Source organism: Rutidosis leptorrhynchoides, chromosome 5, assembly GCF_046630445.1.
Source record: "Rutidosis leptorrhynchoides isolate AG116_Rl617_1_P2 chromosome 5, CSIRO_AGI_Rlap_v1, whole genome shotgun sequence".
Classification (NCBI taxonomy): Eukaryota; Viridiplantae; Streptophyta; class Magnoliopsida; order Asterales; family Asteraceae; genus Rutidosis; species Rutidosis leptorrhynchoides.
Window position 1 is genome coordinate 33,429,490 of NC_092337.1, and position 15,140 is coordinate 33,444,629.

General features: G+C 34.4%; 1 protein-coding gene across 1 annotated transcript; it reads right to left on the reverse strand.

Moving 5' to 3' along the window:
- Window positions 1-2,562: 2,562 nt before the first annotated feature.
- On the reverse strand, window positions 2,563-5,075 carry LOC139848511 (uncharacterized). The gene is made up of 3 exons (XM_071838240.1): window positions 4,901-5,075; window positions 3,688-4,329; window positions 2,563-3,591 (listed from the first exon to the last, which is right to left on the reverse strand). The coding sequence occupies exons 1-3, from the start codon at window positions 4,937-4,939 to the stop codon at window positions 2,563-2,565; spliced, it is 1,710 nt and encodes a 569-aa protein (XP_071694341.1). The 5' UTR covers window positions 4,940-5,075.
- Between the last annotated feature and the right edge of the window lie 10,065 nt (window positions 5,076-15,140).

Below are 15,140 nucleotides of genomic sequence, written 5' to 3' on the forward strand. Positions count from 1 at the left end.
ATGTTGGAATTGAAAACTTGGTTAGTATCCCATCCCATACTATAATATATAACTACGAGATTTGTATATTTAGTTGATGCAAAGCTAATTGTTGGTAGGATTTGAATATTTTATTCTACCAGGTTTGAAATCTAATTTTGATTAAAATCTAGTAGTTATTGCATGTTTCCTTTAGTAGACAAAGCAAATTATTATTTTACACTCATTCAGGATGTGGTATACTGGTAACCATTTAAGGTTTTATAACACGTTCTAATGATGCATTTAGTCCAAGAAAGTTAAAAGATGAATGTTTAGCTTTATTAGTGATAATGACTAATGTTTTGTATTGAAAGTGTCTAATCTGATAACATGTGTTAAATCCAAACAGAATTGTGAGTTAAAATGGGATGTCGAAAATTATGAGCCAGCAAGATGACGTTCCAAACTTACTAAACTTCTAGTTATTTTTAGAACGACAACTCACACCCCCAACATAAATTTATACAAGAATATGCCCACATGGATCTTGAACAACCAACCTCAGACTCATTGAATACCAGTAGGCTATAAGCCCTTTCGTTACTAAGCTTGCTAGTAACAACTACTAAGCATATAATCACACGGAAACTTGGCTAACTTATAGGTTTACGAAAATGAATGTTCACGATTTTGAAAACTATTCAAGGGCGTCTTTAGACATGTGCAAGTTAAGCAATTAAACATGACCCAACATTTTGAAGGGGCTTAAAAGGTCCATATAATTTTTACACCAGGATCAGGTGGAGAAACAAAGAGCCTTTCTTTTGTTTTGGAATTCTTACGAAGAGTGTGGAAAAAGTGTTTACTTTTCTTTCTGCATATAACAAGTTAAAGTTAAAGTTGATGACAAAGATCTTAAGCTATGAGCAATCGGATGTTGATGCAAACGAATATATAAGGTATTAACGTTGCGTGCAACGTTCTTACTGGTTAAACTTTAGGACCAGCTAATGTTTTTAAATTTTAAAATGATCAATTGTTTTCCTAATGTGATAATTGTTTATCGAGTATCGTTAACTATTATAAAAACCTTGACATGTGGAATTTTTTCAAACCGGACTTGTTGAAGCCTTCTCGCATTCTACTGTGTACAAGAATTTGTAGATTGACATTGATAGATATGGAGAACGATATAGAAGAGAGAATTGAATATATTTGCTTTAAGAAATGTTAGGAAAATAGTTTTATTTAAACAAATAGTTTAAGCTTAATGGGATGACAAGTTGGAAACTAGATAAAATTGTCAAAATCGTCCTTGTGTTGTATGTTTTTGCTCAAAGCATCCCTGTATTCAGAATACTGCTAAATGAATCCTTAAAAGCCTAAATAGGTCCCAATTAAGTCCTTGGGTAAACGGCAGGTTAAAGTCTCGTTAGTAATAAGGCTCATGCAAGTCACGTGAGTTTAATACTCTATCTTATACGGACTATAATTGAACCTGAACCCTAATTCAATTGCTCTTCGTTCTACACCCAAAATTCCCCAAATCCACTTTCGATACAAAGTAAGCAATGACAGTGTATTGTGTATGTGGTAGTTCATCAATTATTCGTACTTCATCGACATCAAAGAATCCATGTCGAAGGTTCTATTGCTATGCTCAAAGTATATGATTTCATTATTAAATATGTTTGGTTCAGAACTTAAAATTAAAACATGATTGACATGTTATCGTATATACTACTATTATACAAGAAGGTAAGAATTGTGGGTTCATTGAATGGGTGGATCCTCCAATTGAAGATATTTTACAAGAAAAAGATGCTCAATTTCTAAGATGGTAGAAAATTGTTTTTGTTAGCTGGTTGTGTTTTTTTTGTTATTGATTTTTCAATTAGATTGTAGCTGATTTGTAATGTGATAGTTTGATGAATGATGTAACGCAACAATATCAGATTGCAAATGAATACGTTTATGACTCAAATGTGTATATGACAACTCAAAACTGCGTGCATTAACAAAAACAGTGAAATGTGTATGCTATTGCATATGTTTATGCAGTAACTAAAAATGTGTATGGGTTTTGACTGGTTTTGTAACTCAGAAAGTGTATGCATTTGTTATTCCAAATGTGCAGTTTACTAGCTTTGTTATTCCAAATAGTGTATGAATTTGGACAGATTTTGTAAGCCAAAACCCAGCCAAAACTGTGACTCCAAATGCATATATACCAGACTCAAAACTACCAAATTCAAACACTTTCATTATACCAGTCTCAAATACACTTTCATTATAACCGAAGTTGACAGTCGACCACAGTTGACCAATTGTAAATGACCAAATAACACATTTACCACAATTGACCACAGCTGACCAATTGCAACTAACCAAATAACACATTTACCACAGTTGACCAATTGCAAATAACCAAATAACACATTTACCAACTCGATATAAAAAAGCTTAATAGTTTAGAGGATATCTTGCAACTCAGTTTTCTTGGCAATAAACCAACAGTCACTTGAGGAAAATTTGAACTACCGAAGAATACTTAAAATTCCATTATATATGTTAAAAAGAATTATGGAACTGTTAGTTATATTAAACTGTAAACACCCAAATCATAAATGTACTAAAATGCAAAATCATAACTGTTAGGTCTGCAATTGCGTTTGGGTACTCGTGTGTGGACTCCTCCTCGGGTACTCGTGTGTGGACTCCTCCTCCTTCATTTAAGATGATGGTACAAGGTAGAACACGGATTAGAAATCGGGTTTTTCTATTTCTTTTGCACAAACGAATGCAATTGTTCAAGTCTCGATCGTCTTGTATCTGTCTCCATAATGACGGTCCAGTGGAACCCCCGTTTTTAACCAAGTAGCTGACCCTGTAAGCACCGGAAACCAGACGAAACTTTTTAGAGATTTTCATCTTGAGATCTGCAAATTTCATTGAGGATGACACATCCATGACCTTTGTGGTCCCACCTATATCCATCGACATCCATGACATAACATGGTTTGTTGCATTGCATGGTGGTGGTGCTTCAAAATCTTCTTGTTTTATGAATGCTGTGATATTGAAATTTACAGCAAGATTGTCACCATCTAGAACCTGTAACTCACGACCAAGTCGTGCACCAGAAGCAAGCTTGAAACTTGGAAAACAAGTCTCTAGTTTTACTAAAAGTGACTCCAAAAAGACATATGGGTCAATGTTATCATGTAACGAGAATAACAACTCAAACGCATAATCAACATTTCCAGTGTGAATGTTCCTCAAGCATATGGCAAAACAGCAGCAGTGGCTAGATTCGGTAAAAGGGAGCAACTCATGTAGCTTCCCTTTAATAATAGTATTAATATTTCTTGAGAAGTATGGTTGACCAGTTACACGTGTGGTCAAAGCGAGCCCCCCTGCCCCATCTCCTATATTAACACAAGCATCATAATAATCCTTAAAACCCGCAGCACAATAACCGTCCAATTTCACCGCACGCTCGTTTTTCTTAGATAAAGGGTAATGGTAGATCCAAACTTGACAAAGAGCTAGGCCATGAGATTCAGTCAAGAACGATAGTGCTTTTTGAATTTCAACTTTTGAGCGATTGAAGGAAATTCCAAAACTAACCTGTTATTATTATTACAAAAAGTCATAGAGATATATTATTGACTGTCTAATCCAATTAACAACAAACAAATACTCATAAAAAGAAAACACACTTACATTTATACATCTCTGCAATAGACGCCGCTCACAATCTTCTTCTTTTTCTTGTTTTTTCGATGCTAGGATCTTGAAAATTTCTGTAGGATTGTCAACATCCATAACCAGTAACTGTCGACCAAGTTGTAAGCCAGAAGAAAACTCGAAACCTGGCAAACAACTCTCTAGTTTTAAAAACAGAGACTCCAAGAAGACACAAGGGTTGTTGTTGTTGTTGTTGTTGTTGTTGTATTCATATGATGAGAAGCACAACTCAAACGCATAATCATAGTTTCCAGTTTCAATATTCCTCAAACATATGCCAAGACAGCAATAGCTAGATTCGGATGCTGAGGTGGCGGCAGGGATCAATGCCTGTAGGTCCCCTTTCATTATATTTCTGGAAAAGTATGTTTTGTAAGTTTCAAGTGCCTTCACAGCAACTCCACCCAACCCGTCTTCTATTTTGACACAAGCTTTATAATAAGCCTTAAAACCAGGAATATAAAAACCCCCGTATTTGACCACGGACTGCTCGTTCTCATTTTCAACAGTGCGAAGGACCCAAACTTGACAAAACGTTAGGCCATGAGATTCTTTAAGATCTGGTATTGCCTTTCCAATATCAACCCATTTGCGTTTAATGTCTTCCACAGCTTTATACTGTTATTCAAACAAATGGAATTTATTAGCGTAAAAAATATTAAAAATAAAATAAAAATTAAAACGATTCGCTGAGTAGCAATCGACAATATACAATATTCCTCTTGATACTAATATCCTATCCTATCCAATTTCTTTATATTCCCTAAACTTGTGATATATGGGCAGAAAATAAAGAAGGTCACGTGCTATGCACGTGATGATCGTTCAATTGGAATCTGGTTCAAAATTAGGTCAAACGGAAATTGGCGCCCAAAAGCCGATAGGTTGTTGAGCTCAATTCAGCTTAAATAGTTGTTAGTTTGTTAATTGGTTTTCAGTTTTAGATTTGTAAACAATTTACTCTTCCTCTGTAACTCTCAATTTCGTGTAATTCAATGTACACAATTTAGCCCCAATTCTATTACAAAGCTTTTCTTGTTCATCGATTTAAGGTAGATTGTGGAGTTCAAAACAGATTTTTATAATCCAAGTTGAACGAAGGGATACGATAAACAAACTGCCTAACAATCACAATTATTACATTTATTTTTAATATTTACACAATCTAATCAATAAGGATTGGACATGCCTCTATCGATCTCAGCGTGAATTCATGATCCCTGTCCATCAAGTTCGAATGCGCAGAGAAACCCTAATTATTTTTCTTTTCTACGGAGTATTTGCCTCACTTTTTCTCTTGCCAGGTATTTAATAATCCGTAATTTACTTAAGCACTATATTTTTTGGCCCAATAGGGCCCAAAAGTAGTGGAAGTTCAGGGACTTTTGGCGAGTTCCAGGTTGATCGAGCAACAGGAAGATACGGTTATTTGGTCAAATGGATCGGATGCAGTGATAATTTCCCCTCAATACGGGGTCTCGAATTTTTTTTCAAATGATAATTATATTTAAATGCTATTTTAGTAGTTGTTTACCTTTAAAAAACTAAAAATTCGAAAAATATATATGGTCCGCGTAGTTAAATTTAGTGGTGTCGTATACAATTTATAAGAAAACTATAAATTTAAAAAATATATGGGGTCCTATAGTTAAATTTAGTGGTGTTCTATAAAATTTAAAAGAGTATTTTCTACATAAAATGTTTAAACTAGTGGTGTCCCGTGAACCCACGAGCTCCGAAGTAAAGTCGCCACTGATCGGATGGTGTATACTCTGTACCGAGGCGATTCATATTAGCATGCACTCGGGTAATAATGTCACTCCTAATTGGCTCGTTGTTGTGTGGAATAACAAGGTTCCATCTAAAATCGTTTTATTTCACTGGCTAGCAGTGACAGGCTCAGGAAATTTTTTCATCGGGGGCGAAATTTTTTCTAAAACGTATGGGTTTTTTTTTTGCAAAATATAGAAGTTTTGGGGGAAAATATAAAGTTTTTTAGCAAAATTTGGAGGTTTTTTGAGCAAAATACGAAGGTTCTGGTATGGAGGTTTTGGGCAAAATATGAAGGGTTTGCAGCAAAAAAAAAAAAAAAATCCACCGGAGGCAAAATCCAAAAACCAATAAAATTTGCATTAAAAATTGCAAATCCACTGGGAGGTCTCCCCCCCCCCCCCCCCCCCCCCCCTCTCTCTCTTGCCCTTCTTTGGTCCGCCCCTGTTGGCTAGCATACCTGACAAACAGGTCGATATGTCAAATGAGTTTGGTTCAAAATGGGTAAAACTAAAATGGGTCGAGCGGGTTGGGTCGAGACTCCGGTTGGGTTGGATCGAGATCCGGGTCGATTGGGTCAGACTAGTAAAATATTTTCTTGTGTGTATTGTTTGCTATATCTCTTCCGAACACGCATCCTGAAAACGCGCTCCTAAAACACATGTCAACAACGTGCGACGAATACGCGCGCCAAAAACGTGCCTTGAAAAACACGTGTTGAAAACGCGCTGCGAAAAATGCGGGATTATACATTAACAAGACAAACCCTAGGTTAACTTCGCAAATATATATATATATATATATATATATATATATATATATATATATATATATATATATATATATATATATATATATATATATATATATATATATATATATATATATATATAGTCTTAATAGAGACAAAATTGCGTCGTTGGTCTCTTAACTTTGTATCAAACATCGTATGTAACATTTTTTTTTACCTCATTTATAACTTTATATCATGGATGACCCTCATAATAAATATTGTTAAATTAAGTCCGTTAAATATCCTCATGTGCGTGGCACATGAGGGCAATTTTGTCCATTCATTTTTATTTGAGAATTAATATACAAAAACTAATAAGGGTAGTCACTTGCGTATTGAGAAATCAATACGGGTGCAAGAGGGTGGCAAGGGAAAGGGTAAGAAGACGGGATCATCTTCTGTGAATATGATAGAAGGTAATCCTCATGGAAACAAGTACAACAAGAAATCAAATGGAAAGAAAATAAAGTTTGATGGCAACGATAATGGGTTCAACAAGAAGGACAAAAATGCTTATTGAAAATGCGGTAAACCGGACATTTAAAAAGGGATTGTCGTGTAAAGAACATTGAAGGAGGAAGCACTTCGGGTGCGGGACAAGGATCCAAGGATCCGACTCCAAATCAAGGTCAAAATTCTGACTTGATGATTAATCCAATTAAGAATTATGTTTCACATATTTCTAATGCATTTTATGTGTAGGATGATAACATTGGATGGTGGATAGATTCGGGTGCTACTTGCCATGCATGCTAGGATCGTTGTTGGTTCAAGGACTTTGTACCGGACAATGATGTTCTTCGTATGGACAATGAATCTGTAACGAATGTTCTAGGATTTGGTAGTGTTGTATTGGAATTTAGTTCTGTAAGACAATTACTCTTAATCATGTATTATATGTACCTAATTAAAGGAAGAATCTTATTTCTAATCTCATATTGAATAAATGTGGATATAAACAAGTGTTTGAATCTGGCAAAAGAATTCAACGAACGAAGCTTTATTATGAGAGTTGCATGGGTTTGGGCAGCAAGGAAAAAAGTCGAATGGTAGGTGCAATGGCTTCTCGTTATGACGTTCATTATATTGCTATAAAAGAATTCAAGGCAAACGACGTGTCTCATCCGGTTTTGAATGAAATTTGGATTTAAAGGTATTCGAGTTGGTTCAAGAAGAAACAAGAAGTTATTTGGCAACGCGCGCACTCACTGTGGTATTATCAACTGGTCATGGTCTTTAGAAGCAACATGGTCCCGTGCATAGGAGGATCCAAAGTGTTAAGGAGGGGGGCGGCCGCCCCCAGTGGATTTCGAAATTTTAGTGCAATTTTTTTCGGTTTTTCGATATTGCCCCCGGTGGAATTTTTTGCCCAAACCCTTCATATTTTTTCCCAAAACCTTCATATTTTGCCCCAAAACATTCGTATTTTGCCCAAAAACCTCCAAATTTTGCTCAAAAAACTCTATATTTTGCCCTAAAACCTATATATTTTGCCAAAAAAATCCCTACGTTTAAAAAAAAAAAATTCGCCCCCGGTGAAAATTTTTCCTGGATCCGCCACTGGTCCCGTGTAATCACGAGATCAATAACTTGACAGTTATTTGGGGGACACACAAACTGACTGTGGTAGAATTAGCTTCGCTAATATTGTTCAAACAATGCGTAACTCATTGAGAAAACAAGAAGAATCTAAACGCAAGCTACAATCTCGAATTTCGTGGTTGAAACTCGAAGACAAAAACAGAGATTTTTTCACATGGTCAATACTGAAACATCCCTTGGTGTATACTTGAAGCCAATTGTCATCTTTAATTTTGATAATGTATTTTTGTGGTTTACTTAAACTCAAAGCTGTCTCCGGAACATGTGCAAAGTGTTGTAACAACCCAAACCAAACCACGAACAAACCCGCTTAAAATGTCACAAAAAAAAAATTCTCTGTTCAGCTAATGGCGCGGCGCGCCATATGGCCGCGCGGCGCGCCAAATGGGCCTGTCTCATTTTTCCATTTTTGCGAAAAAGATCGGCCACTTCCCGACATAATTAGACAAAACGCTTTTAACCACATATTCAAACATGTAAAACTAACATGATTCAAACATAAAATAAGTTTTACAAAGCGGGGCCCACATCGGCCGTTTTACGAGTTTCATACAAAAGTTTGAGTTTCGACCACATTAAGTTTAAATACCAAACGACACTACGAGCATAGTGTGTTTGGGGTTAAACTACCCAAGCCTCGGTCAAACTCCAAAAGCTAACACTTCCAAAAGGCATCCCCTATCAACAAGCGGGAACTCTACTCCAAAATAATGCCCTTACCCTTGTCCACAACCGAACCTATAAAAAGGTAAACAACGAGAGAGTAAGCAAAGCTTAGTGAATGCAATAATTATACATATACATATATAATATATCTACTTGTAAACACTTACACAATACCGTACACAAGCTAGCAATTCGACAACCATGCAAAACATTATGCATATACCAATAACCGCAATTCACATTGAGCTAGCAATAACAAAAGCATATAGTTCATAATTAAGTATGCTAATGCACAATTCATACAACCATGGTTAACCAATCGTAAAAGGAATGGTACTCTAATTTCCCATTGGTGTTCATAACAACCGTTAGTGCACAACACATATATCACTAACCCGTGGACAACACATATCCGTTTATAAAATCATTAGTGTACAACACATATGACACTAAATCGGACAACACATATCCATTCATAAATCATTAGTGTACAACACATATAACACTAAATTGGACAACATATATCCGTTATTAAAACCGTTAGCGTACAACGCATATATCACTAACTTGGACAACACATATCCATTTCTACAAGTAAACACATCATATACATACATGTATACTTATTCCACTCACCTTACGCCTTCGGTGAATCAATAAACCAAGCTTGAATCTTCAAGGTAACGCACCTATTATAATGTACGTATAATCAATCAACCATTCAAGTAGGTCAAACTCACAACACTCACCATTACTAAGTCATTTTGACCCATTTGGGCACTTACCCTAAAATCGGGTCAACTCACACCAAAACCCTAATATTAGATCCATTTTGACCCATTTGACCAATTTAAGGTCAACACCCCCATTTCGGGTCATTCACTAACCCACACAACGCCCACTTACATAAATATAGGTGTGCTAGCGATTTACTAAGTAATTTAAGTTCATAAACATCAATCTAACACTTTGAAAACCCTAGTTAGTCATCTTTGAGTATACATGACCCAATTTCACCCAAAACACCCAATTTGTAGTGACCCGAACTTTTCCATTTTATATATATACATTAAATGAAATTGTTATTTTACATGATTAAGTGTTTCCAACATGTTAAGCAATCAAACTTGTTAAGATTTGATTAATTGAAATAGGTTTCATATAGACAATTGACCACCCAAGTTGACCGGTGATTCACGAACGTTAAAACTTGTAAAAACTATATGATGACATATATATGGTTATATATATAGTTAACATGATATTATGATAAGTAAACATATCATTAAGTATATTAACAATGAACTACATATGTAAAAACAAGACTACTAACTTAATGATTTTGAAACGAGACATATATGTAACGATTATCGTTATAACGACATTTAATGTATATATATATCATATTAAGAGATATTCGTACATCATAATATCATGATAATATAATAATTTAAAATCTCTTTTGATATTATAAACATTGGGTTAACAACATTTAACAATATCGTTAACCTAAAGGTTTCAAAACAACACTTACATGTAACGACTAACGATGACTTAACGACTCAGTTAAAATGTATATACATGTAGTGTTTTAATATGTATTCATACACTTTTGAAAGAGTTCAAGACACTTATCAAAATACTTCTACTTAAGAAAAATGCTTACAATTACATCCCCGTTCAGTTTCATCAACAATTCTACTCGTATGCACCCGTATTTGTACTCGTACAATACACAGCTTTTAGATGTATGTACTATTGGTATATACACTTCAATGATCAGCTCTTAGCAGCCTATGTGAGTCACCTAACACATGTGGGAACCATCATTTGGCAACTAGCATGAAATATCTCATAAAATTACAAAAATATGAGTAATCATTCATGACTTATTTACATGAAAACAAAATTACATATCCTTTATATCTAATCCATACACCAACGACCAAAAACATCTACAAACACTTTCATTCTTCAATTTTCTTCATCTAATTGATCTCTCTCAAGTTCTATCTTCAAGTTCTAAGTGTTCTTCATAAATTCCAAAAGTTCTAGTTTCATAAAATTAAGAATACTTCCAAGATTGCAAGTTTACTTCCAAGTTTTCTAAATCCATTCCAAGTAATCATCCAATATCAAGAAACCTTTGTTACTTACAGTAGGTTATCTTTCTAATACAAGGTAATAATCATATTCAAACTTTAATTCAATTTCTATAACTATAACAATCTTATTTCGAGTGGAAATCTTACTTGAAATTGTTTTCGTGTCATGATTCTGCTTCAAGAACTTTCAAGCCATCCAAGGATCCTTTGAAGCTAGATCCATTTTTCTCATTTCCAGTAAGTTTATCCAAGGAACTTGAGGTAGTAATGATGTTCATAACATCATTCAATTCATACATAAAAAGCTGTCTTATTCAACGTTATAAACTTGTAATCACTAGAACATAGTTTAGTTAATTCTAAACTTGTTCGCAAATAAAGTTAATCCTTCTAACTAGACTTTTAAAATCAACTAAACACATGTTCTATATCTATATGATATGCTAACTTAATGATTTAAAACCCGAAAACACGATAAACACCATAAAACTGGATATACGCCGTCGTAGTAAAACCAGGGACTGTTTTGGTTGGGATAATTAAAAGCTAAGAAGAACTTTGATTTAAAAGCTATACTTATGGAAAAATGATTTTTCTTATGAACATGAAACTATATCCAAAAATCATGGTTAAACTCAAAGTGAAAGTATGTTTTTCAAAATGGTCATCAAGATGTCGTTCTTTCGACGGAAATGACTACCTCTTTAAAAAACGACTTGTAACTTGTATTTCCGACTATAAACTTATATTTTTTCTGTTTATATTCATAAATTTAAGTTCAATACGAAACCGTGGCCACTCGAATCACTCAAAACGGATTAGAAACGAAGAAATGGCGAGTAAAACAAGATTGATAAAAACTACTCATTTTACCTACGTGAAAGTTAGTAATAAATCTATTCCAACCATAACCTAATCAAATTATATTGTATATTATGTAATCTTGAGATACCATAGACACGTATACAATGTTTCGACCTATCATGTCGACCCATCTATATATATATTGCGGAATAACCATAGACACTCTATATGTGAATATTGGAGTTAGCTATACAGGGTTGAGGTTGATTCCAAAATATATATATAGTTTGAGTTGTGATCAATACTGAGATACGTATACACTGGGTCGTGGATTGATTCAAGATAATATTTATCGATTTATTTCTGTACATCTAACTGTGGACACCTAGTTGTAGGTTACTAACGAGGACAGCTGACTTAATAAACTTAAAACATCAAAATGTATTAAAAGTTTTGTAAATATATTTTGAACATACTTTGATATATATGTATATATTGTTATAGGTTTGTGAATCAACCAGTGGCCAAGTCTTACTTCCCGACGAATTAAAAATCTGTGAAAGTTAGTTATAGTCCCACTTTTAAAATCTAATATTTTTGGGATGAGAATACATGCAGGTTTTATAAATGATTTACAAAATAGACACAAGTACGTGAAACTACATTCTATGGTTGAATTATCGAAATCGAATATGCCCCTTTTTATTAAGTCTGGTAATCTAAGAATTAGGGAACAGACATCCTAATTGACGCGAATCCTAAAGATAGATCTATTGGGCCCAACAAGCCCCATCCAAAGTACCGGATGCTTTAGTACTTCGAAATTTATATCATATCCGAAGGGTGTCCCGGAATGATGGGGATATTCTTATATATGCATCATGTTAATGTCGGTTACCAGGTGTTCACCATATGAATGATTTTTATCTCTATGTATGGGATGTGTATTGAAATATGAAATCTTGTGATCTATTGTTACGATTTGATATATATATAGGTTAAACCTATAACTCACCAACATTTTTGTTGACGTTTAAAGCATGTTTATTCTCAGGTGAATACTAAGAGCTTCCGCTGTTGCATACTAAAATAAGGACAAGATTTGGAGTCCATGTTTGTATGATATTGTGTAAAAACTGCATTCAAGAAACTGATTTCGATGTAACATATTTGTATTGTAAACCATTATGTAATGGTCGTGTGTAAACAGGATATTTTATATTATCATTATTTGATAATCTACGTAAAGCTTTTTAAACCTTTATTCATGAAATAAAGGTTATGTTTTGTTTTAAAAATGAATGCAGTCTTTGAAAAATGTCTCATATAGAGGTCAAAACCTCGCAACGAAATCAATTAATATGGAACGTTTTTAATCAATAAGAACGGGACATTTCAGTTGGTATCCGAGCGTTGGTCTTAGAGAACCAGAATTTGGCATTAGTATGTCTTATCGAGTTGTTAGGATGCATTAGTGAGTCTGGACTTCGACCGTGTTTACTTGAAAAAAAAAAAGATTGCTTAACAAATTTTGTTGGAAACTATATATTTTTAACATGTGAATATTATGTGATATATTAATCTCTTAACGTGTTTGATATTATGTGATAGATGTCTACCTCTAGAACAAGTCCCATTGACTCACCTAATAATAATGAAAAGTCGAATGTAAATTGGAATGATTCGTGGACTGATTCACAAGTTCCCGAAGAGGAACCGGAAGAAGAATCGGAATCGGAAGAAGAACCAGTGGGGGAAATAATAAAACGGTTAAGTAGAAGAAAATCCTCAACCAACCGACCAAAGTTAATTATGGTCAACGGTGTTTCCGCCAAGGAAGCAAAATATTGGGAGGATTACCAATTCTCCGATGAATCGGATCCCGACGAGGATTCCGATGATGTTATAGAAATTACCTCAACTGAATTTAAAAAGGCAAAAGAGAACAATAAGGGAAAGGGCATAAAAATAGAGAAATCTGATTCCAACCCCGATGAACTTTATATGTATCATCAACACCCGTATTTCTTAAGTTGTAACAATAACCCGGTGTAACGACCCGTCAAAATCGCTCTTGACGCGGCACGTTAATCATTGATTCCACAGTGAGGTTTTGACCTCTATATGATACGTTTTGATAAAATATTGCATTCATTAAAATAAGTGACTTTCTAAACATAGAAAGTTATAAACATGTGGGCAAGTGCTTAGGTATAAGCAAAACTCCGAAATACATAAGTCTTTAATTTACAGGTTGACATCACAGTCCAATTATTTATTACACAACGCAGTTTTATTTTGAATGCAATAAACTTTGTACAAAGCATGAGAGACTCCATGCAGGCAACAAGCACATCACAGCGGAAGCATTCTAAGGACCTGAGAATAAAACATGCTAAAAAGTCAACACGAATGTTGGTGAGTTATAGGTTTAATTGCTCGAGTCATAAACATATATAAAGATAGACCACAAGATTTCATCAAAAGTTTATCAATAGATTCTACGTAACAGAGCACCCTGGTAACTAAACTTAACGCTATAGTGATAATTACCCCATTCGTTTTAATACACGCAAACCAACGTGTCTTAAACTCAAATAACATACGTCCGTTAAAAGGCTAGCGCTCTAGCTCGGACGGGGATGTCAAGCCCTATGGATCCATATACAATTATTCGCGCCCACCAGTCCATATCCTATGTACTGGCAGCTACTAGTTACCAAAGCTAAGGGATTTTCGGTTTAACTCAGTGTAGAATTTTGTATGTACTTGTGTCTTATTGCGTTTAAAATAAATTGCATGTATTCTCAGCCCAAAAATATTTAAAGTATTTAAAAAGGGAGACTATAACTCACAGTTCAATATTGCGATTCAATATTGTAGGCAAATTGCGTAGACGTAATGATGGTAGACGACTGTATGGTTGGCCTTGGATTCAAGAACAATACCCCGAACAATACCCAATATTTCCTTATTTTAAAACGGTTTGAAACCCGAATTAAAAATACCCTCGAATATACTTTATTATTATTAAACTTAAAATTAAAATTATAATTAAAATTATAAATATAAATTTTAAGTACAAAATAAGAATGAAAAAAAACGTCGAGCAAAACTGACCTTTTATAGTACTTTTCGATTTACTGTAGCTCATGCGATCGCATGAGTTTTTAGTGTTTTTGCCATGCGATCGCATGGCCGCCTTTTCTGTTTTTGTTTGCTAGTTCGTCGACATCAAATAGTATTTTACTGTAGCAAATAGTGTTTACTGTAGCAAATAGTGGTTACTGTAGCAAATAGTGTTTTACTGTAGCAAATCACTGTAGCAAAGTCGTTTTCACTGTAGCACTGTAGCAAAATACGGTTTCACTGTAGCAAATAGTGTTTTACTGTAGCAAATCACTGTTTTACTGTAGGAAAGTCGTTTTTAATTGTACATCTTATAATATATATATATATATACATACATATATGTATATTTACATAATATTAAATCATAAAGAGAATTGGTTTAAATTAGTCGAAATTTTTTCGGTTCATCACAGTACCTCCCCGTTAAAGAAAATTTCGTCCCGAAATTTTGAGTAGTACCTGTTTCATGAGCGATATCAGTGAACAAATGTGGATACTTTTGCTTCATTTGATCCTCACGTTCCCAAGTAAACTCGGGTCCTCGTCTAGCGTTCCAA

Coding starts and splice junctions, on each gene's coding strand:
- LOC139848511 (XM_071838240.1), bottom strand. CDS start 4,939: ATGGACAGGGATCATGAATTCACGCTGAGATCGATAGAG. Junction 4,330..4,900: donor TCACGCTGAGATCGATAGAG/GCATGTCCAATC, acceptor TTTGAATAACAG/TATAAAGCTGTGGAAGACAT. Junction 3,592..3,687: donor TATTGCAGAGATGTATAAAT/GTAAGTGTGTTT, acceptor TAATAATAACAG/GTTAGTTTTGGAATTTCCTT.